General features: G+C 36.5%; 2 protein-coding genes across 2 annotated transcripts in view; one reads left to right on the top strand and one right to left on the bottom strand.

The window, feature by feature from the left end:
- The window catches only part of GTF2F2 (general transcription factor IIF subunit 2), a 177,915-nt gene that overhangs the window by 112,914 nt on the left and 38,938 nt on the right, over window positions 1-26,063 (bottom strand). The gene's annotated exons all lie outside the window — the stretch shown is intronic.
- On the top strand, window positions 2,759-5,699 carry KCTD4 (potassium channel tetramerization domain containing 4). The gene is made up of 2 exons (XM_028526575.2): window positions 2,759-3,678; window positions 3,815-5,699. The coding sequence occupies exon 1, from the start codon at window positions 2,759-2,761 to the stop codon at window positions 3,536-3,538; it is 780 nt and encodes a 259-aa protein (XP_028382376.1). The 3' UTR covers window positions 3,539-3,678; window positions 3,815-5,699.

Genomic DNA, 26,063 nt, shown 5'->3' with positions numbered 1-26,063 from the left:
CACCATTTTAATAGTTAGGGCTATGCGGACCTGATTAATACTACCTAGGGCAAACTTTCCCTACCCCACAATCCCCCAAGCAGGTAAATATAAATTTAGAATTGACTGACAAAAAGACAAGCTGGCTTTCTCCGAGGGGCATGTAGACCACGATAGTCAGCAACGACCAACAACCCCCTGCAATTTCTGTAAACTGCAATCACTTTATTTTAATGGGGGTAATAGGGAGTGATGAGGGTAAAGTGGATCATATTGGGTGCCATTTTCTGCAAGTTGGAGGCAACAGAACACAAAAGAAAAGTCCTATGGTTTGATATGAGATTCTAGTCACACACTCAGACTAGGCTTCCATTAACACTACTGTGGCCAGCCACAGATGGCAAACAAATCACACATGTCAGGATTGCGGAAGCCAAGAACAGCCGAGTGAAGTGTAGAGTGAGAAACAGTGATCACGGGTTATAGGCATATGATGTGGTGGTTTAGTCTGTCAAAGCAAGCAGAAGAAACAAAGAACAAGTATCAGTAGTTTAAAAAAAAGAGACAGCAGAAACCACAAGTAAGCGAGTTAGCAAATATAAGGCAGGCTTGGGGTGAGTGATGGATGAAGAGGTCAGCAGTCCAACTTCTGCAGCCTCCTCTCCCCAACCCATGGAAGCCCATCCTGTAGCAGCACTAGCTTCACTTCTCCATGAAGGGTACCTACAAGTGGGCAAACAGGCTGTAAGGAAGCAGACCTGGTATCACATATTATTCAGCTACATCACTTTAAACATACAAAGAAAATGCTAGCACAGTTTCTACCACTAAACCACAGTTATGTTCTATTGATTGTTCTGATGTCCTGTCAACTTCATTAAAAGAGGACTCTACCTGTAAATAAAATTGTTATGCTTTTGTTATTATATGGTACTACTCATGTGCAGTGATGATTAACATAAAAATTCCATGAATATATTTCCAAAGTTGTACTAAAAACCCCCAATCTATTCACCAGTTCTTAAAAAGTCATATACATAAGAAAGTCAACACATACATGAAATTGTTAGACTTTTACAGTAAACTCTTAAATGATGTAGGACTGAGAGGAAGCTCTAGTCCAAGTGATAGCTATCAACAAGCTTTATAATTATAGATAAAACACTAACAATTCTCTGAAGTGTAATTTTATTTTCAGTAGAGTAAATAGGATGAATTTCATGGCCTTTAAACAAAAACTTAGTCCTAAAACATGTTATGCCTTAGATTTGCATTTTATTTCAATGAACTTCTGATCATCTCAACAACACATAAATGTTGAATTCAAAATCTGTTATAATTAAGAATATAATTTTTTATCTGAAAAAGTCTAACCTTGTTTAGAGAAAATGTAAGCTAAGCATTTTTAGAGGAATCTGCTCCAATATTTCTATCACCATACCACTGAAGAATTTAAAAACATCTTTAATATAAAAGAAATATAAATTAATTTAATCTAAAATCTAGTCTAATTCTGAAAACAATGTAGTTCTCCAGAATAATTTAGCAGTCAGACCAGTCAAATAACGGTGTATTGGGGACAGTGTCCACATTTTTTACCATGGGACTTTAAACTCTAAAACTGAAAGCTCAGACCACTAAAATGCTTTGGAAGGTAAGCATGTTACAAGGGAAGGAGAAAAAAATGAGGGGAGGGGGACACTACAGTCACATGTCATTCCAGCTGCCAAGTTTTTTTTTTTAAGCTTAGGTTTTGGCCCTTTCATCCTTTGTGAACACTGAAAACAACAACAACAAACCAGTGTCTCATGACACTATTTTAGTGCAGGTGTTTTGAACCTGTCTTATCTTCACCCAAATGCATGCATGCATGCACGCACACACACACACACACACACACACACACACACACACACACTGAGTTATATTTTCTACATCAGTCCAAGTCTTTTGTTCAGTACTGAAGCAGGTTTAGGGTGAAACAAGCTTTATTTTCCATAGGAAATCTTAACCAAAAAAATGTAAATGATTACTGCGAAGGCTGTATTTAGGGTAAAAAAAAAAAGCAGAACCTTTTATTAAAGGATATTAAGAAAATTCCTTCTCTCTTGCTAAAGGACCCCAAATCAGAATCATACAAATATCCAATTAAATTCAAATACAATGTCACAAATGACAGGTTTACATATTCTCATTTGGGTTTCTAAAATGACTATACCACTGTGCAATGTGTGACATTTTATAGGAGAGAAAATCCTATACACCTAATTCCTTTCTCTTTAGGTTTCCTTTTTATAATTTACTTTAAAAAAGGATACTAATTCAATATATAGTACTCTCCAAAAGATGACAGTATTATTCAATATTAAGCCTACCTTATTAAGCAACACCTTAGTATATGTTTAGAAATGGATGAAAACTCTCACTTAGCTGGAGAATTATACAGCTGTAATCACTTAACTGCCAGAGGCAATTCAATTTATTCGGAGTGACTTTTATTATTTCAAAAAATATACATGAAAATCTTTGCACAACAAATTCCTTCCCTGATACAGTTAAATGCAAATTATCTCCCCCCCCCCTCATCTTACTCCAGAGAGCTCCTGCATATACAGCTGATACGCCACCTACTGCAAAATTGAGCTGACAGAGCCAAGCGACACTGCCAGCATTTCCATTCTATCACCAGGCTGGAGCTGAATAAAGGCGTGTTTGTGTGGCAGTTTCTTTTATAAAAATCTCAAAGCCAAAAGAACAAGCTCAAATAGCATTTTCAAAAATGGAGTGTAAACTAAATAGAAGAGAAAAAGAAAAGGAATATGAAGAGAAAGACAACAACCTGGAAGATGCTGACCAAGGAAAGAACTGCAAATCTTCACTGATGACGCTAAACGTTGGTGGATATTTATACATTACTCAAAAACAAACACTGACCAAGTACCCAGACACTTTCCTTGAAGGTATAGTAAATGGAAAAATCCTCTGCCCATTTGATGCTGATGGTCATTATTTCATAGACAGGGATGGGCTCCTCTTCAGGCATGTCCTAAACTTCCTACGAAATGGAGAACTACTACTGCCCGAAGGGTTTCGAGAAAATCAACTTCTCGCACAAGAAGCAGAATTCTTTCAGCTCAAGGGACTGGCAGAGGAAGTGAAATCCAGGTGGGAGAAAGAACAGCTAACACCCAGAGAGACTACTTTCTTGGAGATAACAGATAACCATGATCGCTCACAAGGACTGAGAATCTTCTGTAATGCTCCTGATTTCATATCAAAGATAAAATCTCGTATTGTTCTGGTGTCCAAAAGCAGGCTGGATGGATTTCCAGAGGAGTTTTCAATATCGTCAAATATCATTCAATTTAAATACTTCATAAAGTCTGAAAATGGCACTCGGCTTGTACTAAAGGAAGATAACACCTTTGTCTGTACGCTGGAGACTCTTAAGTTTGAGGCTATAATGATGGCTTTAAAGTGTGGCTTTAGACTGCTGACCAGCCTGGACTGTTCCAAAGGGTCAATTGTTCACAGCGATGCACTTCATTTTATCAAGTAATTACTTGTGTCACAAACAAAGGCAACAAGCATGCAGCCAGCAAGCTTCGGAAAAGCACAGCATCAAAAGCATCCCAAATACTGTGCCCAGCCAGCTCTGTACTCAAAGCCCTGCTGCTAATCAATTACTGTGAGCTAACGGTATGTAAATTATATTGCTAAAGATGTCCTTCTTTAGGGTTTCCTGCAGTCTCTTACACTTAAAATGAAAACAGTGATCTTCTATATATTGTAAATAAAGACTGAATGCTTTTGTTCTTTGTTTATTTTTCCTTAGGCTGTCTTTCAATCCAAGAATGTCATGGATATTTTCACAATAAACAAGCATGTACGTTATTGTTTATTTAAATAAATGGTAATAAAATATTTGAAGGGGCTACAAGATTTAAAATCCTTTTTACTTATGGCAAAAGTCTACAAAGAAACTGAACTGGTAAAATTAACCATTGAGAGCAAAATAGATATGCAAATCTACTAAAACAGAGCATAGTGAAACCAAATAGAGTGTAAAAAGGTATTAAAGCTATTGATATAATTTTTAATGGTAGGAGCCAAAAGCTTATTTATAATTTCTGTATTGCACACTAGAATTATAGCTGAATTGATGATATATTGCTGAAAATTCCTAGAAAACTGCTTGATAAAAATAAAAGCACTACTAGGTTCTTTGCCTGTACTAATAATTTTAATAAAAAGTTACGCACGTCACTTTTAAAACAAATATTGCCACTTGATGATTTCACACAGTATTATTCATTGATGTAGGCAACTGGCAGGCTGCAGTTACCCTGGCTGGTCTTGGAAGTGACAAAAATCAGCAGATTCATGCCTTTTCAGGCTGAGCTCCAACACAGTGTGGATAACTTAGTCTCAACATGGTATGGCATAATAATAATATGGGAGTTCATTTTCAGTATCACCCTAAATATATATTCATTTTTCAAGCTCAAAAATAGTAAATGAGCATCACTAAACATTATTCTTATTCAATGAGTTGTGTTTAATTTCTTCATGCTAAACAAGAAGTTATTTTTTATAATTAAGTTTTATATATGTCTGCCTCAATAAAATAATCTGGACACTTAGCTCTAAATATGAGTGCATTTTTTCCTCCCAAATAACAGTTAATTATTTCTATACCACTTATTTTGGATTCTAAAATCAAATTATATCTTAAATTTGCTCCTTTAAAGTTTAACCATTAAAACTTGTAACGAAATCTTAACTTTAATAAATTTCAACAAATGATTTTTGAAAATCTTTACTGAGGTTAATAAATTAGCAAATATGATAAAAGTTGCCTTATGCATATAAATTTAGATTAAATTACCAAAGCTAATATTCTCAGATCTATAACTGACTTCCAGTTACAACATCTAAAGTAACAGAAAAGCTGGCTGTACATACTAAAAGAAATATTTAAAAATTATACAAAGAAGTCCTTTAAAAATTCACATTAAAAAAAAAATACTCCACATTAACCACACTATTTTTTTTTCAGTACAAGAAAAAAAAGCTGCTACTAAAACATCAAATTTTCTCTTATGTATTTGAAAATGGCTTAATTAAAAACAGAAAAAATAGTGAAATCTATTTTAGCAGTTTAGTAATTGAACTGTTGTTTATATACCTACCCTGCATATGAGTTGACTTTTCCTTGGCATTTGGACTTTGGTAATAAAAAAACACTGTAGCAATTTTAATGTTAAAGCAAGACTTTTTTTTCATTATGGATAATACAAATAGCCCTGACATCTTTTTACCGGAGATATTTGAACAAATCTCCTTACAAGTATTATAAATAAGGTTTTACATCAACTCACACAAAAGAGAATTTAACTCTTATACCAAATTATTATTGATGGAAACCACTACTTAAAGAAATTTGTCATTCATTTTTATATCTTTCTCTAAAAATTTTATCTGGATGCATTTAAGTCCTCCTCAAGCTTTTGATAAACCATGATATCCTAAAACAATTAAATAACCTAGAAGTAAATTTGACTAGATTGATTACTCTTGTGTAACTTTTCATAAATGTGTATTTAAAACTCAAAATTACTTGCACTTGGATTTACATAATCATATTGTGTTTTAAGTGTATAGAAAATATCTATTTTTAAATTTTGCTGTTTTCTAAAAATATTTGGAAATATTTTCCATTTTAAAAAAATCAAGAATCATACAAAATGCTGACTGTAAGTCAGACTGAAGCTGCCATAATATTTTTGTTTGCAGTCACTGAAGATTTCCTTTCTCCAATCTTTCCACCAAAGAATAAATCACAAAGTAACTCTTTATCTTCTATTTCAGAAGAAGGGTAATAAAAGGTAGGTTACTATACCTGCCATGAGCCAAATATATATACCCTTATATTTGAAAATATCCCGCAGTGACTGTAGCACTGCCCTTAAAATATGAAAAACAACACACAGCTATGTGTACTATATTTCTAAAATGTATATGGCAGCACGCAGAACAAATAAAACACTTAAGAGACTTTTCAAATAATATAAGAAACTATTATCCCGGACCGAAGATGATGATACTGATTAAGCTTGTTCAGTTAATTTTTTTTAAAAAGAAAATTACTTATACTTTAAGTGCTATCTTTAAGATGATAATAAAAGGTAACATTTATCATTTTATCACATGCCAAATGACATCCTATGAACATATATTATTTCAATTAATTCTCAATTAACCCTAAGAAGGTATTATTATTCTTTCCTTCTTATAGATGACACAGGGACTCAGAGATGAGTCCTGCTTAGAATCCTGCTAAGGTCATACAGTCATTAAGATATAAAGATGTAACCAAGATTTGAAACCCAGGTACACTAGTTCCAGAGCCAACAGGAACTATGTCTGCTCTTGCAGACCACTTTCACCTCTAACACCTAGAAACTGGCTTAAAACAGGCATTCATGAAGTATGAGCTGAACATAGGATACCAAAACACAGGTTTGCCTCACTTGTTAAAAATCTCATAATGTAGGTACTCTTAAAATTTGAGAGAAAAACTGAATTTTGGAAAAACAAATAATATTTTTATTTTTTTTAAAAGATTTTGTTCATTTATTTTTAGAGAGAGGGGAAGGGAGGGAAAAAGAGAGTGAGACATCAATGTGAGAGAGAAACATCCACTGGATGTCTCTCAAAAGTTGTTCTGTTCAGGAACTGAACCTGCAACTCAGGCATGTGCCTGGACCAGGAATCGATCTACTGACCTCTTGGTTTGTGGGACAATGCCCACCCCACTGAGCCACATCAGTCAGGGCACAAGTAATATTTTTAATATTATGTCATTTAAAGAACATGACATGAATCATCTCACAAGAGTAAAGAATATCCTAAACCAGTCTATTGGTTAATCTAGATTTTCACATATCAGATTAAATAAAAAGGAGGTTAACTTTTTATGATTTGTACAGTCCACAGAACTGATGTGTTATGAAGAAAAAATGTCACAGTCAAACACACATGGGCTCTGGAGTCAGACTTCAGTTCAAACACAATTAACTCCCACTAACTTGTTTACACATTTGTAATCAAGATTCTTAACTTCTTTGAACTTCAACATCCTCATAGTGAAGTGGAGTTGATAATGATTAGTTGCTAGTTTTTATAAGGCTTAAATTAAATTCTAAATTATATGTAAAGTGCCTCATCCATCACAGACCTTCAATAAGAAGTGGTTATTATCCTGTGTAAAGGTATCTTCATGATATAACCATGAATAACAGGCACAAATATGCACGTTTACATTCATAAGACTTTCCACTTAGACATGAACAGCAGGGAGAACTTTAACAAACACAGACTTAATACTGTGATGAATACTGTAAGACACAGAATATACTTTCAGCTGCTCCAGACAAATACAGTTTTCATTTATATTAGTATAAAATTATATAGGAAGCTTTTTGGGACTTCTTGCACAAAATAAGCAGTGTTTGCTGCAGTCATGGCTAACACCAGTGCTGCCTCTAGAGCTCATGGAGCTCCAGCCAAAGAAGAGGGACGGTAAGTAAAAAGGTCACTATATCATGGCTCCTACAAAGCAGACTGTCCACAAATTGACTGGTGGCAAAATACCAAGGAAGCAACTGGCTACCAAAGCTACTTTCGGGAGAGCACTGTCTACTGCAGGGTTAAGAAACTTTATTGTTCCAGGCCTGGTAACATGGCACTTGGTGAAATTATGTTATAAGAAGTACACTGAAATTCTGATTCACAAACTTCCCTACCAGCATCTGGTGTGAGAAATTTATCAGGACTTCAAACAAATCTGAGCTTCGAGAGAGTGTTTTATAGGAGGCAAGAGAGGCCTGTCAGGTTGGCATTTTTGAGGACACCAGCTTGTGTGCTATCCATGACAAATGTGTAACAATTATGCCAAAAGACATCCAGCTAGCATACCACACACATGGAGAGTGAGCTTAAGAATCTACTATGATGGGGAACATTTCATTCTTTTAAAAAAATTCTCTTCTTCCTGTAATTGGTAGTTCTGAAAGTTAGATATTTTTTCCTCATGGGGTCAAAGGGAACCTAAGTATAGGACTGCAAGTGGAAAATAGCAGAAATAAGGTATTGACAGTTTTTCCATTTTCATTTGTGTATGAATTTTTAAAATATAAATGTGAGGACATAAAACATTAATGTACAATGAAAGGTTTCAGTGAACTAGTTTCAACAGCTGAACTTTATAACAATATAAATAAATCTGTTAAATTTTCTGGACCATTCCAGCATTTGGATTTTTTTAAAAAAATAAGTAAATTTCTTGATGACAACTAAATGGTGTTTGTGAGTTGTCCTACATGCAAGTACATGTTTTTAATGTTGTCTTCTGTGCTGTTCCTGTAAGTTTGCTATTAAAATACATTAAGCTATTAAAAAAGAACAAATGAATCATTACATCTGCTCCATCAGCAATTTGAAATCAGTGAAGAGTAATATATGTGACAACACAATCTTAAAGGTACCCCTATTTAATAAATTTCAGTGATTGTCTTAAATTATAGTGATGTCATTCAAGATTAAAATTAGAGTATCTGAATCATAATTATCTTTGATAAGAAGAGATGTAAATATGGCCTATCCAAAATCACATACAACCTAGAAATTACTACCATTTATCTTTGAAATATAGAATAGTTACTTCTGTAGCAGATTTATCTTCCTAATCACACTTAGCTTAAAGCTAATATTAAAGTTAATTGGTGATAAAGAAAAGTATTGCTGGGCAGAGAGAAATATTTAAGATGAAATTTAAAATCTGCCTAAAATAATTTATAAAAGAAGTGACTGCATTCCTACTTCTCTTGACAAAAATATACAATAGTTTGAGATTTTCTATCAAGTGAAAATCACTACATAAATATTATAAACTGTTATAAGGTACCTACATTTAATTTTCCAACACTGCAAAAAATGTGGAAACTCTAGTTTTACTTAAGTCATTGGTTATTTGAGGAAAAATACTGAATTAGATATTAAAGAGACAATAATACATTTCTTTTTTTTTTTTAAGATTTTTATTTATTTATTTTTAGAGAGGGAAGGGAGGGAGAAAGAGAGAGAGAGAGAGAAACATCAATGTGTGGTTGCTGGGAACTGTGGCCTGCAACCCAAGCATGTGCCCTGACTGGGAATCGGACCTGCGATGCTTTGGTTTGCAGCCCGCACTCAATCCACTGAGCTACGCCAGCCAGGGCAATACATTTCTTTATTATGTGTCTTAAAGAAACTGTTCTGTGGCATCAAATATAAATTCATCAAATGCTACAATACCTAAAGTGTCATATAAAAGTTAACCTAATAACACGAGTTTTTCCAAACCCAGATTCCATAGTACACAGTGACATTTAAAAGCAAGTTTTAGGGGTGTGTGTGTGTGTGTGTGTGTATTTTTCCCCCCTTTTTAAAAAATCTAGTTAATTTTGAAATTGCTTTTTGAAGACAGGCCCAAAAGTAATTTTGATTACTATCCTACAGGATGTTTGCAAACTTTTTTTGTATCATTAAAATAAAAGTGAGCAAGTATACTGATTTCTTCTTAATTTCATCCTCACTGATTTTTGCCTCATTATAACAAATGTTTATCGACTAATTTTTAAGGTTTAAGGTTTAAAATAATTCTAATTTTTAGAATTGTTGAGTGATATTAACTTTAATCTCAAAAGTTGCTTGAATTTGATGACCTTCTATGATTTAATATGGTTTTATAAAGCACTAGAGCATTTAATTTAGGTATCATACCATTTGATGAATTTTCATTTATATGTATCTTGAAAAAGACATTAAAAAATAAATATAAATGCAGATATCTGTGATCTTATATCCTAACAAAACAATTCTTTATTTCTGCGTATTTTTCCTACTTGTGTATATATATATATATATATATTTTTTTTTAAAGATTTTATTTATTTATTTTTAGAGAGGGAAGGGAGGGAGAAAGAGAGAGAGCAACATCAATGTGCGGTTGCTGGGGGCTGTGGCCTGCAACCCAGGTATGTGGCCCGACTGGGAATCGAACCTGCAACACTTCATGTATATATTTTAAAAAAGAACTACAGAAAGAAAAAGGAAAGAGTACATATAGTTGTATACTTAAATAATTATTAATAAAGGTTTGATGATTATGGGAGAGAAACACCAAACAAAAGAATCTAGAAGTCATAGGTGACTGATTTACAAAACATACCAAAAAGATGCAACCACAGACATTCGTGATAGATGTCTGTTTGTTACAACCCAGCCAAAAAAACCTAACACACTGGGATTCAGTATATAAATATTCATCTACCTTGAGAACTGGAAGTAGGCTTTATTTTAAAATGTCATTTTAGTGCCCAATTATACTTACCTCCCCTCTTCTATCTTATCAAAATTTAGATTTTGATAAAATAAGATTATTATTTTTTGGAATATAAGGCTGACTGTACTTAATAAAAGGCAAAAAAAGGAGGTTCAACTACCATATTTTTTGGACTATAGGACACACTTTTTACCACATTTTTTGCTTCAAAAATTTTTTCCCTATTTTTCTTCTCTAAAACCTAGGTGAGTCTATTTTTCAGACCATAAGACACACCTAGGTTTTAGGGGGAAAAAAATAGGGGAAAAAAATTTGAAGCAAAAAATGTGGGGTAAAGGGGGGGGTGCATCTTATAGTCCGAAAAATATGCTATATCTCTTGTTATTACAGAGCAAAACTGTGTATGGTAAAATTCACTAGATGAGATGTAGAAAAATAACAAAGCTAGATATAAAAACCTAACAGTACTGAGGTACTAGTGAAATCAATGCTATGCATTAAGTGAAATCATTCCCATCTTCAGTCAGTATCACACTAAGACTTTAAATATAACTAAAGGTTGTAATATAACATTTTTAAGTAAAATTAATTTTAATTCTTTATCTTTTAGAAAATGAACATGTATCAAAACAATGGTCTTTAAGACAATAGGAAAGAAAAATGGCCGATAATTTAAAAATCAAAGTTAAAAAATATATATTAACTCCACTGATGTTAATAAATCCTAATGAAATAAAAAAAAGCTGAAAACACTTCTACAGTAACTACTGGTTTTCCAACAAGTGAACAATTACTAATGTCTCTTGCCTTCAAAGAAATCATCTATGGCTGGCTCTGTAAGTTTCAAAAATTAAGACATTATTAATGTCACTCCTCTGGGAAAGCAAATGAATTGGTGGAAAGTAGTAAGAAAAAGTGGGATATACTGGTAATCTGACCTTTTAATGGAGATCACAAAAATGCCTGGCATTCACTGAGGTGTTACCAGGTACCAGGCACAGTAGTAGGTAATTTACATGCATTATTTCCTTTAAGTCAAGGTACAGAGGCTGCTAGTTACTTATTTCTCTTCTTTGTTAGTAACCCTCAACCCTGATTCAGTGTGGCAACCATACCAAGATAAAACCCTGTATTTCCCAGTGTTCTGCAGCTGCTAGGTGAGGCCACGTTATCAAGTTCAGACCAAGAGTTAATATAAGCAAAACTAGGGTGTGACTTTTGGATATGGTCCTGCAAAGGGTTACAAAACAATGTGAGTTTTTGCCTTGCCCTATTGGCTCCATTTTGCTGCCTCGAATGCAGATGTGATGGTTACACTTGCAGAAGTCATTCTGTATCATTTCAGGATGAAAGCCACAAATTAATGATAGCAGATTGCTGCTGATAACCATAGAACCACCATCTCAGACCTGGACTTACAAGATTTTCCTTTACAAAGAGAAATATGTTTAATCACTATTTTGGGACATCTGTTAATCCTAACAGACAGAGGTAGGCAGAACCCTGTTTTACAAATGAGAAAATAGACATGTAGAGTTAAGCAACTTGCTGCAGTCACACAGCTAGTAAGTAACCTGCAAAGTGCCAAGCTTTTAACCACTGTGTGATACCTCCTTCAGACTATAAGCCAGAAACTCAATGAGAGACTCTCAACAGAGAATATGTGCCTTAAAAATGGGCAAGAGGATGTTAAAGAAAGGTTGGCAGCTCTACTCATTAGACTAGGTCAAGACTAAGCTTTAAAATACTGGAGTATGCCAAAGTTAACCAACAGAGAATCCAGTTTGGTGAGTTTGGAGCAGGAAAAAATTAGAACAGAGGACCCACTTCCAAGACATGTGGTGCTATGACCACAGAAAAGACAAGAAAACTAGTAGGTCAGGGCATAAATCTAACCAGGAAAGAAACCTCTGTGAGCCAGGTAGATTTTCTTCATTCAGGTACAAAATCATTATTGGATTAAATCCAGAAGAACAGATACCTGGGAATTACCACCAAACTGATTTCTAAAAATGGGAACTAAACATTCTTCCATGGGAACATATAAGAAAAAGTAAAATATCTTTAAGAAAATGGGGGCAGGGTAGGGAGGGTATTTATATATCAATTAAACACAAGAACAACTTTACAGAGTTCTGAGACACAGTCAACTTTTGTTCTGTGATTCTGTTCCTGTTCTAATTGTTTGCTTAGCTCATTTTTGTTTTTGTTTTTAGGTTCACTTGTTGCTAGTTGTGAGTCTGGTCTAATCTTACTATGAAATCAATTCATAGATTTGATTTTCTTTTCCTTAGATAAGTCCCTTTAACTTTTCATATAATAACGGTGTGGTGATGATGAGCTCCTTTAGCTTTTCCTTGTCTTGGAAGCACTTTATCTGCCCTTCCATTCTAAATGATAGCTTTGCTGGATGGAGTAATCTCAGACACAGGTCCTTGTCTTTCATGACTTTGAATACTTCTTTCCAGCCCCTTCTTGCCTACAAGGTTTCTTTAGAGAAATCAGCTGAAAGTCTTAGGGGAACTCCTTCGTAGGTAACTCTCGTTTTTTGGGTTGCTGCTTTTAAGATTCTCTGCTTATCTTTAATTTTGGGTAATGTAATTATGATGTGTCTTGGTGTATGCTGCCTTGGCTACACCTGTTTTGAGACTCTCTGGGCTTCCTGGACTTCCTGGAAGTCTATTTCCTTTGCCAGATTAGGGAAGTTCTCCTTTATTATATTTTCAATTTCTTGCTCTTCCTTGTCTCCTTCTGGCACCCTAATGATTCCAATACTGGAATGTTTAAAGTTTTCCCAGAGGTTCCTAAGCCTCTCCTCATTATTTTGAATTCTTGTTTCTTCATTCTATTCTGATTGAATGTTTGTTTCTTCCTTCTGCTCCAAACTGTTGATGTGAGTCCCAGTTTCCTTCCCTTTACTGTTGGTTCATTGCATATTATTCTTTATTTCACACTGCATAGCCTTCAATTTTTCACCTATTTTGTGACCATTTTCAATCATTTCTGTGAGCACCCTGATTACCAGGGCTTTGAACTGTGCATCTGATAAGTTGGCTATCTCTTCATCACTTAGTTCTATTTTTGGAGTTTGATCTGTTCTTTCAATTGGGTCATATTTCTTTGTCTAGGTGTACCTGTTATGTTGTAAGGGGCAGAGCCTTAGTTATTCACCAGGGAGGGGCAACCCACGTCACTGCGTTGTGGCACTGTATGTCCATGAGGGGTCCAAGAGGGAACAATGCTGCTTGCTCAGCTCTCGCCAGCCTTCAGTCACTTCCCATGCTATCCACACGCTAATTGGGCCTTTCTGTTGTTGACTCCCGGGTGGGTGATTTTTGTATACATTCTAGGACCCTGTGGGTCTCTTGAACGAACTCTTCTGTGAGGCTGGGCATTTCTCCTGTCACCACAACCCCCACAGATTTTTCCTGCCAGAGGTTTTGAGCCTTTATTTCCCTGCACTGGAACCCTGGGTTACATGGTCTGTCTCACTCCACAGTTGTTCCTCCTGGTTTATCTGCTCACAAATGTGGGACCACCAGGTCCTCCAGCTGCCACCTTGCCATACATCCTCTCTACTGCAGCTGCCCATGTCCCTCTTCTTCTTTAACTCCTTGGCTGCTGGACCTCCAAACAGATTTTCTGGCAGTACTGACTGATTTTTGTTTTTAAATTTGTTGTCTTTCTTTTGGTTGTGTGAGGAGGCAAAGTGTATCTACCTGTGCCTCCATTTTGGCCAGAAGTCTCTAATATCTAAGGCTTTAATCCATTTTAAATTTATTCTTGTGTGTGGTGTAAAAAAATGGCCTTGTTTCATTTTTCTGTGTATATATGTCCAGTTTTCCCAACATCATTTACTGAATTAACTATCTTTACCCCATTGTATGTGTTGCTTCCTCTATCAAATATTAATTGGCTATAAAGGTGTGGGTTTATTTCTAGGCTCTCTGTTCTGTTCCACTGATCTATTTGTCAATGTTATGCCAGTACCATGCTGTTTTGACTACTAAGGCCTTATAGTATAGGTTGATGTTAGGTAGCTTGATTCCTCCGACTTTGTTTTTCTTTCTCAGGATCACTGTTGCTGTGTGGGACTTTTTGTGGTTCCATATAAATGTTTGAAATACTTGTTTTAGTTCTGTGAAATATGTCATTGGAATACTGATAGCAATTGCACTGAATCTGTAGATCGCTTTGGTTAGTATGGACATTTTCATATGTTAATTCTCCCTATCCATGGACACGTGTTTTCACTTATTTGCATTTTCTTCACTTTCTTCCTGCAGTGTCTTATAATTATTCAGGTACAGGTCTTTTACATCCTCGGTTTGATTTATTCCTAGGTATTTTCTTCTTTTTGAGGCAATCATGAATAGATTTTTTCTTTTTGGTTATATAACCTGAATTTGATGATCATTTAAGAGGCAACACCTGCTCATCCACAAATAGATTTCGTATTTACTTCAAAATAAGTACTAGTTGTTTTGTACTACAGAGCTTTAAGAGATAAAATATAAAGTTACTGCTGCTTAAACCTTACTTTACACAGCCACAGGTAAGGCAAATTATTTATAAGTCATTACAAGACTTAAACACAAAAACACACATGTAAAAGAGTCCACTGAAAGGAAAAAGTATTTTGAATATTGGCAAACTACTAAATGAAAGAGGTCAACTAAGACCAATATAATTAAAAAGCCTTGACCATTACCTTGGAACCAAGGCATCTTTTAGCTCCAGTTGTTTATGGGGAGGGTATTAAATAATCAAACAGGATGAAGACAGAGAAACATTCTTTTTCTACAGCACTCAAGAAAGATGCCTACTAACCTAGTCCCCACCAATCTTTAAGGAAATGCAAAAGGAAAGGATTGGCTGAATGGCATTGTTTGGTCAATCTTTCTGGATTGAACATGGCCCTCACTGAACTTACTAATAATATCTTCTGCTTGGTTTCACTTTAATAATAGATTTCTTTTAAATTTTTTGTAAGTTGATACAGGCCAAACCAATTCATCTTTTTAGATTCATTGTTTAAAAACAGGAACAAGTATAAAGAACACATGGACAAAAACTAGGGGTGGGTAGAAAGGGGAAAGAGGTAGGGAGAGCTGGGTGGGTGGGGTGAGATGGGAGTAAAAGATAGAAAATTGTACTTGAACAATTAAAATAAAATTTTTTCAAAAAAACATGTTTATATTGGACAATTATTTAAAAATATCTTTGTAGCCTAAGACCTTTATATTAGGTCTGTTGCTCATCTCTGTTCAAAATCCTGTCCCTCACAATTAGAGGCTCATATTATGCCACAGAATAACAACAACAATAAAAATGATAATATGAAACACGAGAAAAAAAAAGAAAAGGTCACTATTTACTGAGGATTAACACCTTCCCAGCACTTTCATCATTACTATGTCTAATTTATAAATAGAGAAACTGAAGTTTGGCAAAGAAATGTGCCTTAGGTTTTAGAGCCCCTGAGAGATTAAGAAGGGCTTTTTAAAAAAAAATATGTTACACAGAAATGGAGGGCACATGGAGGGTTAGCAGCAGGGGGGTGGGAGGAGGAGAGAGGGGGAAAAGGTATAGGGAATAAGTAGCATAGAATGTAGGTTGAAAATAGATAGGGGGAGGGCAAGAATAGTACGGGAAATGTAGAAGCTAAAGAACTCGTAAGTATGACACATGGACATGAACTAAAGGGGGGAAATGTGGGTGGGAGGGGGGTACGGGGGAGGGGAGAGAAGGAGGGAAATGGGACAACTGTAATAGTATAATCAATAAAATATATTAAAAAAATATGTTACTGATTATGCTATTACAGTTGTCCCATTCGCCCCCATTCACTCCCCTCCACCCTGCACACACTCTCCCACCCACATTCCCCCTCTTTAGTTCATGTCCATGGGTCATAGGTTCTTTAGCTTCTACATTTCCCATACTATTCTCGCCCTCCCCATCTATTTTCTACTTACCATCTAGTTATTCTCTGTACCTTTCCCCCCACTCTCCTCCTCCCACATCCCCGATGATAAACCTCCATGTGATCTCCATTTCTGTGGTTCTGTTCCTGTTCTAGTTGTTTGCTTAGTTTGCTTTTGTTTTTGTTTTAGGTGTGATTGTTAGTAATTGTGAGTTTGCTGTCATTTTACTATACATGTATTTTATCTTCTTTTTCTTAGATAAGTCCCTTTAACATTTCATATAATAAGGGCTGGTGATGATAAACTCCTTTAACTTGACCTTATCTGGGAAGTACTTTATCTGCCCTTCCATTCTAAATGATACCTTTGTTGGATAGAGCAATCTTGGATGTAGATTTTGCCTTTCATGACTTGGAATACTTCTTTCCAGCCCCTTCTTGCCTGTAAGGTCTCTTTTGAGAAATCAGCTGACAGTCTGATGGGAACTCCTTTGTAGGTTACTATCTCCTTATCTCTTGCTGCTTCTAGGATTCTCTCCTTCATTTTTACCTTGGCTAATGTAATTGTAATGTGCCTTGGTGTGTTCCTCCTTGGGTCCAGCTTCTTTAGCACGCTCTGAGCTTCCTGGACTTCCTGGAAGTCTGTTTCCTTTGCCACCTAAGTTCTCCTTCATTATTTTTTCAAATAACTTTTCCACTTGTTGCTCTTCCTCTTCTACTTCTGCTATCCCTATAATTTGGATGTTGGAATGTTTAAAGATGTCCTGGAGATTCCTAAGCCTCTCCTCATTTTTTTGAATTCTTATTTCTTCATTCTTTTCTGTGTGATTGTTTCTTTCTTCCTTCTGGTCCACTCCATTGATTTGAGTCCCAGTTTTCTTCCCATCACTATTGGTTTCCTGTGCATTTTCCTTCATTTCACTTAGCATAGCCTTCATTTTTTCATCTAATTTGCAACCAAATTCCATCAGTTCTACGAGTATCAGGATCACCAGTGCTTTGAACTGTGCACCTGATAGGTTGGCTATCTTTTGGTCGCTTAGTTGTATTTGCTGTGGAGCTTTGATCTGTTCTTCCGCTTGGGCCAGGTTTCTTTTGTTTGTTTTGTTTTTTTGTTGTTGGGTTTTTGTGTGTTTTTTTTTTTTTTTGTCTCGTGACGCCTGTTACATATGAGGGGCAGAGCCTTAGGTGTTCAAAAGGGCAGGGCAACCCAGTTGCTGGGTTGTGACGCTGTATGTGGGGGCGGGGTCCGAGAGGGAACAATGGTACTTGCTCGGCTGTCTCTCGGATTTCAGTCCTTTCTGCTGTTTCCCCCAAACAAACTGGGCCTTTCTGGTGCTGATTCCCGTGTGGGTGGGCTTGTGCACATTCTAGGACCCTGTGGGTCTCTCCAATGCACTCTCCTATGAGGCTAGGAGTCTTTCCCTGAGCCTCGACCCCCCCACTGAGCCTCAAACCCCACAGGTGTATTCAATCAGTGCCCGGGGATATATTTCCTGGCACTGGGGCCCTGGGTCGCGCAGTCTGTCTCACTTCCCAATTTCGTCTGGTTTATCTGTGTGTGAATGTGGGACTGCTTAGTTAGCCAGCCGCCTTGCGTGCAGTGCTTTGCTTCACAATCGCCGCCTCACTGGGTCTACCCATTGCTACCCAACACCCAGGGTCTAGCAGCCACCACTTGCATGGCCAGTGTTCTCCTGCTGCGGTCTTGTGTGCCCAAATGCCTTATGCACCTGGTGCCACCGTTGTTTGTGCTGTGACCCCTCTCCGCCCGGCTGCCTCACTCCACGCTTCCTACCAGTCCGGATGAATGTGTCTATTTTAACTCCTTGGTTGTCCAACTTCCGTACAGTTCAATTTTCTGTCAGTTCTGGTTGTTATCCTGTTTCTAATTTGTTGTTGTCCCCATCCTGGTTGTGTGAGGAGGCATAGTGTGTCTACCTACGCCTCCATCTTGGCCGGAAGTCTCCAAGAGGGTTTTAATTCAGCAGTCAAATTCTAGAACTCACTCTCCAACTCACTCTCCAATCTATGACTTTATTCTCTCAATATATTTTCCTTCTGTGTGTAGCAAAGCCACACACATATCTTTAATGCTAGAATTACCTTTTTAGTAAACTGAGTTCTCTTTCAGCCAGTATCCTATAATACACACACACACACACACACACACACACACACACACACTGTCCTATTAAGAAATGGTCTGTGTCAAAAGGCAAGTCTTCTCTACTAGTAATGTTAGAAAATGACTATTTAAATAGCATTCCTTCTAATCCTATTAACTTAGCCAATATGATTCTATCGGCTGAAGTAGCAATGCATGTATTACTATCCAAAGATGCATAAACTATGGACAAACATAATCTTGTGCTGCAGTTTCATTCTCAGGATCCCAATCAAATGTCGTAATATCATAACCCATAGGGTCAACTTCACGAAAAATAATAACCCAGACAAAAACAGTTAACTGTAACTCTATAGTTAGGGTTAGCCCTAATCCAATATGCCTGGTGCCTTAAAAGAAGAAATGTGGTCAAACAGACACACACGAGGGGAATGTGTGCCCAGAGGGATGACTACGTAAAGAGACAGCAAGAGTGTGGCCATCTGCACGCCCAGGAGACAGGCTTCAGAAAAAACCAAACCTGCCAACACCTTGATCTTGGATTTCTAGTTTCCAGAACTATGAGAAAATATATTTGTTTTTAAATCACTCAGCCCTAGCAAACCAATACAATATGATTTAAGACCTGTGATCTAATTTTTTGAACCAACTGAGATCTGGTTGATGGACTTTTAGAAAAATGTGTGCTCCTTCTTATGCTTTGCTTTGTTAATATTTTTATTGAAACACAACCTACATTTAAGAAGAGTACACAAATTATAAATTCACAGCTTTGATGAATTTCTATAAAGTGAATACATCCATGTAATCAACACTCTGATCAAAATATAGAACACTGGTAGCTATGCTTTGATTTTTAATTCATGGATTCAATATTGAATTTCCTGTACTAGTCTCTTATAGATCCTAAGTTACTTTAGCTTCTTCCTAATATAGTTTACTTTTTTTAACTTTCAAGCAAAAGTCTTACAGTGGACACAGCCAGTATTATTTAGAGATACTGCAATATTAGAAACATTAAACTTCTTGAAGGCTAACATGTTAAAAAATAGACAAATCAGTCATGGTTCCAGCATGTAAAAAATTTATTTTTCTTTTCTTCTTTCTTAATAAGAAGAGACTATGGTTATCTCTCTGAGATACATATAGTCATGTAAATTTATTACAGAGGCTCCAATTAACTTTTTTTTCCTCCCACTTATTGACTTCTAATATTTTTTTCTGACAAACGTGTAAAGGCACTCGTGGAAAGTGAACATCAGTTAAATCAATGATGCAGTTAATTTACATGAATTACTTTTCATGAACTTTATAATCTTGAGATGAAACTGTTTCCAACAAATGATAGTTTTTTCCAGCTAATGTGGTACTGTACACAGAATATTTTTCCCTTGCAAGTGTTTTCCTGAGTAAATTATATCCAAATGGCTTTTATGCAATTACTTCAATAAAACTGGAGACTACAGAGAATCTGCATATATTGAAAACTAGGGGCTGAAGTAAAAAATAGGGATCAGAAGCGGCACAGGAGAAAACCTTTTGAGATCGCAGTGACCGTTCATAACAGAATTGAAGTCAAAATAAAGAAAAGGGTAGGGATGATTACCCAGTGGGGCCGAGGGGAGACTGTAATGAAGCCCAATGATGACATTAGCAGCATGGTCAGCATACAGGGTGGGAGCAGAGATAGCTGAGGAAAATGATGGTGGTCAGTGGGAATGGTAAAAGGCAGCTGACTGGTATAGCAGCAAAAGCAGGCAGCAATTAGTGGAGAGAAAGCAATGTTTGCAGTGACAAAGCCATTTAAAAACAGTGTGCCCTAAAATATTTTAGCTTCCTATTTAAAATCCATCTGAACCTCAGTGTTAGGACATTTGGGTCTATTAAAGTATGCTTTACGCACAGTATCCCTAGGTATTATGGGTTTAAAATCATTTGGATGCAGACACTCAGAAAAAGAAGGCTGAGGATCAAAGAACATGTTGGTGCTCTCAAAACAAAAGACAGAAGCTGACTGGGGACAAGGTTTTAAAGTTCATGTAGTTTATTTGCAAGGTGATCCCAGAACAGTGAAAGAGAACTGGGGAAAGAGATGGAAGAGGAAACAAGTCCATGTCAATAAAGGCATAAATTTAGAACACTGTTACCAGCTGTGTACCACTGTGGAAAACTATTGCCTAATCCCGCTGCAGAACTCTGAAGACAGGTAAAGACATGTGCCTGGAGTTATCCCACCTGAAGGCTATTAAGAAAGCTGCGTATGCACATACTAACTCCTGTCAGCTTTGGTTGAGAGAGACTCCCAAACAGAGTGAATATCCTGGCAGGTCTTACCTGCCCTCCAGGTGGGCACAGTAGCTGCCAGCAGAGAAAGCTCTCTGGAAGAGATACAGACACTGAGATTTAGCAGTTGGCTAGCGTGCACAGAAATGAAAGGGGCTGAGGGACTATAGGTGGGCACTGAGAGCATCTAAGGCATTTAAACCACAGTCCCTAATCCATGGGAGTCTGTCCCTAACTTTGGAATATAAGAAATATCACCCTTTACAGAGAACCTGTAAACAAACAAACAAATAAATAAACAGATTAAAAACTACTCTAAATCATCATTTTCCTTTGCTAAATAGTATAGGTGTTCCCCACAAGAAACTGCTTAACTGAGGTTCCGGCCAAGATGGAGGCATAGGTAGAAATGTCTTGTTTCCTCTCACAACCAAAAGAAGGATAATAACCAACTTAAAAACAATAAACAACCAGAAGTGCCAGAATCAAACTGCATGGAACTCTAACCACCAAGGACATAAAGAAACATTCGCCCAGACTGGTAGAAGTGGCGGAGACGGGTAGCCCAGCATAGAGGACATGAGACAAGGCAGCGAACCGCATGGGTGAAACGGGGCTGGCTGAACAAATAACTAAAGGCTCAAAGCTAGCTGTAAAATACAGTAGGGGTTGCGATGGCAGGAGAAATTACAAGTCTCATGGGAAAGGGACATTGGAAAGTGGGGCTAGAGTAGAACTCCACTGGAGCAAGTGGCATTGTTCTCTCTCTGACCCCTCCCCCACGGACAGAGCCACAGTACAGCAAAAAGGGTTGCCTCACCCTGGTGAGGCTCTGGTGAGGAACCTAAGGCTCTGCCCCCTTACAACATAACAGTTGTGCCAAGACAAAGAAATATGGCCCAAATTAAAGAACAGATCAAGCTCCAGAATAAGAGCTAAGTGACAAGGAGACAGACAATCTACTTGATGCAGAGTTCAAAACAGTGGTAATCAGGATGCTCACAGAATTTATTGAGCTTGGTCACAAAATGAAGGAAGAAATGAAGGCTATATAAAGTGAAATAAAGGAAAATATACAGGGAACCAACAGTGAAGGGAAGGAAACCAGGACTCAAATCAATGATCTGGAACAAAAGGAAGAAATAAACATCCAACCAGAACAAAATGAAGAAACAAGAATTCAAAAAAATGAGGAGAGGCTAAGGAACCTCTGGAACAACATTAAGTTCTCCAACATTTGAATCACAGTACTGCCAGGAGAACAAGAGCAAGAAATTGAAAATGTATTTGAAAAAATAATGAAGGAGAACCTCCCCAGTCTGGCAAAGGAAATAGATTTCCAAGAAGTCTAGGAAGCCCAGAGAGTCCCAAAAAAGTTGAACCCAAGAAGCAACACACCAAGGCACATCATCATTAGATTACCCAAGATTAAAGATACAGCAGCAAGAGGAAAGGAAAGAATTCCCTACAAAGGAGTTCCCCTAAGACTATTAGCTGATTTCTCAAAAGAAACATTACAGGCAAAAAGGGACTGGAAAGAAGTATTCCAAGTCATGAAAGGCAAGGACCTACATCCAAGATTACTCTATCCAGCAAAGCTATCATTTAGAATGGAAGGGCAGATATAGTGCTTCCTAGATAAGGTCAAGTTAAATGAGTTCATCATCACCAAGACCCTATTATATGAAATGTTAAAGGGACTTATCTAAGAAATAGAAAAAATCAAATCTATGAACAGTAAAATGACAAAAAAAACTCATAACTATCAACAAATGAACCTAAAAAAAAATCTAAACAAACTAGAACAGGAACAGAACCAGAGAAATGGAGATCACATGGAGGGTTTTCAGAGGGGAGGGAAAGAATGGGGGAGTGGGAATGTACAGGGAATAAGAAGCATAATTGGAAGGCCTAAAATAGATGGGGAGAGGTTAAGAATATAGGAAACAAAGAAGCCAAAGAACTTACATGTACAACCCATAGGCATGAACTAAGGGGGCAGAAATGCTGGAGCGTGGGGGGAGTACAGGGTGGAGGGGGGATAAAGGGAAGAAAAAAATTGGGAATACTGTAATAGCATAATCAATAAAACATACTTAAAAAAAGAGAAACTGCTTAACTGTAACACAAGTTAGTAAGAAAAAAATCTGACAAATCCTTATAGTCACTGAGTTCTGTATAGTTTTATAAAAAGAAACTGATGATGTAAACAGTCCTGGGTGGTATGTTTTTTCCTTTGAGCAGAAAAGGCGAGAAAAGAAAGCTACAACTTTCAAGTAAAAAATAATTTTCAAGAAAGGCTCTTTTAGACGGAAACCAAATATATATATCTATATAAAAACAGTATGTGTCTGTTGAGAATTTTCCCCTTGTTTTGGAATAGGTAATAACACAATATAAACAAGAAACTGTGGACTGATGCATAAACACAGAGTTCTTAAAAAAAAATTCACTGGAAATTTTGCAAACACAGTGGCTTTTCGGAGCATACTGGCTCTCTCAGTGGTTCACCTCTGACCAGGCTATAGCCACCTACTTGTTTTGTTTGCACTTTATTTATTTAATGCTTATTTACTCAAAAAAAAGAATAAATGCCTATTTATTACTTATTTATTTAGAGAGAAGGGGAAGGGCAAAAGAAAGAGGAGGAGAGAAACATCAATCAGTTGCCTTTCGCACTTGCCCAACCCAGGGCCTGGCTGGCAACACAGGCCTGTGTACTGACCAGAAATCAAATGGGGGACATTGAAGGTCAACCCCCAACTCACTGAGCCACACCAGTCTGTGGTAAATAACATTTTTAATTCCATTCATCATATAAATTCTTGTATTACCTTCTATTTTATTAATTTTTATTTTAAAAGCCCTCTATTCCTCAGGTTTAACAAGATGTTCTTCTTTCTAAATGTATCTATTTAGTAAGTTTATAAAATCTGAAAATATGTGCCATTCAGAAAACACAGCTCAAGTACCCTCGCCCCACCTACCCCAACACTGTCACAAATTTGACATCAGTGCTTTGGTACAGCTCTAGAATGATCTTCTATTCTATCATTTTATCAGTCAACTTCCTCAAACAGTTTTGCAAAAAGACTGCTTCCTGAAGGCATGAAGGCAAATACAAATGATTTGATGAATTGTATTTTCTCCAGTGGTACCTTTACAAGTGGATAGTGTAAGCTGTATAATTGCAAACAACTGTGACTTCAGATAGAGCTGGATATATGAATTAGAAAACAGAACAGATTTAAGGTGGGGAGTGGTCAAGAACTACTGGAATTTGAGCATTAAATAGTTTCCACTGACTAAGTGACATTTTGGAATTATTGTTCATTTTTCAGGTATCATAATGGTAAGGTGGTCATATATATCTTTAAAAAGGAATCCTGATGGAGACATATACTGAAGAATTTAAGGATGTGAGATTTTCTTTAAAATAATCCTGTGAGGCTGTTGTCTGTGGAGTAGCCACTCTTAGTCTCACTGTTTCACTAATACACTTTTTCACTTTAAACTCAAAAAATAATAATAGCATGGCTGGGGTATAGCTGAGACAAGAATGACCATATGTTGATAATCTGAAGTTGGATGATAGGTATATACAAGTTCACTATACTATTTCTATACTTTTATATATACTTAAGAAATTTTCCACAGTGAAAAGTTAAAAAGAAAGGGGGAGGGGGGTGACATGGGAAAGAAAAGAAAGTTTATTTTTCTGTCCTGGTAAGCTTTTATTTATCATGAAAAGCCCTACAAAAAATTCGTGTCTAAAAATCTATAGGGAAGAAATCAGCCATAGTTCAATTTTTACATTGCCTTTTCCCCCCTTTATTACATATTAATCTTAAGCTTAAAATTAAAGAATTAAATCAAGCTTCAATTAAAGTGGGTGAGTAGTAGTGGGTGAGGTGTAGTGTATGAGAAAAATATGCTTTAATAATCATGGTAAACACTCAAAATTGTTTTAAAGGAGAAGTCTAACAAATAATGGCTAATGAAAAAATTGAGTACCTAAGAGTAGATATTTAAAAAGAAAAACTGTATAAAGATGAAACCACAAGAACAGTCTCCTGTAAGTTCATACATTTCTTCTTACATAACAAAGAGAAGTAAAAAGGCAGAAGGAATAAGGGTAGAAATACAAGAATAGGAGGAGAACAACAACAAAAAACAACTACTGGTGAGGCAAATAGGTTCTGGTTACTCCTGTTGGCTTCTTCAAAAATAACATTTACAGTAGTCCCCCCTTTACCTGCAGTTTTGCTTTCTGTGGCTTCAGTCTCTCACAGTCAACTGCAGTCCAAAAATATTAAATTAAAAAGTCCAGACATGCACAATCCATAAATTTTAAATTGTATGTTCTGAATAGCACGATGAAATCTCGAGCCATCCTGCACCTAGCCGGCTAACATCATACCTTTGTCCAGTGCACCCACACTATATTCAATCCCTACCCATTAGTCATTTAGTAGCCATCTAGGTTATCCGAATGACAGTCATAGCATCACAACACTCATGTTCATGCAACTCTTATTTTACTTAAAAAATGTCCCCAAAGCCATTCACATAACTTGTGTTACAGTATACTGCTATAATTGTTCAATTTTTATTATTAATCTCTTACTATGTCTAGTCTATAAATTAAATTTTATCATAGGTATGAATGTATAGGGAAAACATAGAATACATAGGGTTCTTACTACTCACGGTTCCAAGCACCCACGGGGGTCTTGGAATGTTAACCTCTATTGAATGGGGGTTAGGGAGTACTGTATTTTATAACTTTAATATCATCAGTAGTTACACCAAATTGATTGTCAACTAAAAATAATATAGTTTACCTTACATTAGACCAGAATTTCTCATCCTTGGCATTACTGACATTTTGGGCTCAACAATTCTTTGTTGTGAGGGGATGTCCTGATATAGTAGGATGTTCTGATCACTAGATGCCAGGAACATACTCTAAGTTGTAACAATCAAAAATATCTCCAGATGTTGCCAAAGTTACCCTCAGATGAGAGCCACTACACTAGATAACATACAAATATATAAGTATACATCTAAAAGTGTATTCAAGAGAGAGAAGATGGTAGCAATGAGATAGGTGGGAGCGAGTCCACTTTGCCCTGCACATGGGTGAAACACCTAGCTGATCTTCTGAGGAACAGAGCAAACAGCCAACAGTACCCTAGCATATATGAAGATTGGAGACCAAAAATTGTAGAGGACATTGAAAAATCAGATGAGTAGGTCGAAGCTGTGAACATCAAGATACCTGCTGGAAGAGGAAACCCAATAACAAAGGAACCACCAACAGATAACAACAGAAGAAAGTGAAGGAGGGAGTGGAAGCC

This window comes from Phyllostomus discolor, chromosome 11 (genome assembly GCF_004126475.2).
Source record: "Phyllostomus discolor isolate MPI-MPIP mPhyDis1 chromosome 11, mPhyDis1.pri.v3, whole genome shotgun sequence".
Lineage (NCBI taxonomy): Eukaryota > Metazoa > Chordata > Mammalia > Chiroptera > Phyllostomidae > Phyllostomus > Phyllostomus discolor.
This window is presented reverse-complemented; position numbering and strand designations above follow the sequence as displayed.

What these genes read in the sequence shown, in the direction of transcription:
- KCTD4 (XM_028526575.2), top strand. Translation starts at nt 2,759, where the DNA reads ATGGAGTGTAAACTAAATAGAAGAGAAAAAGAAAAGGAATATGAAGAG.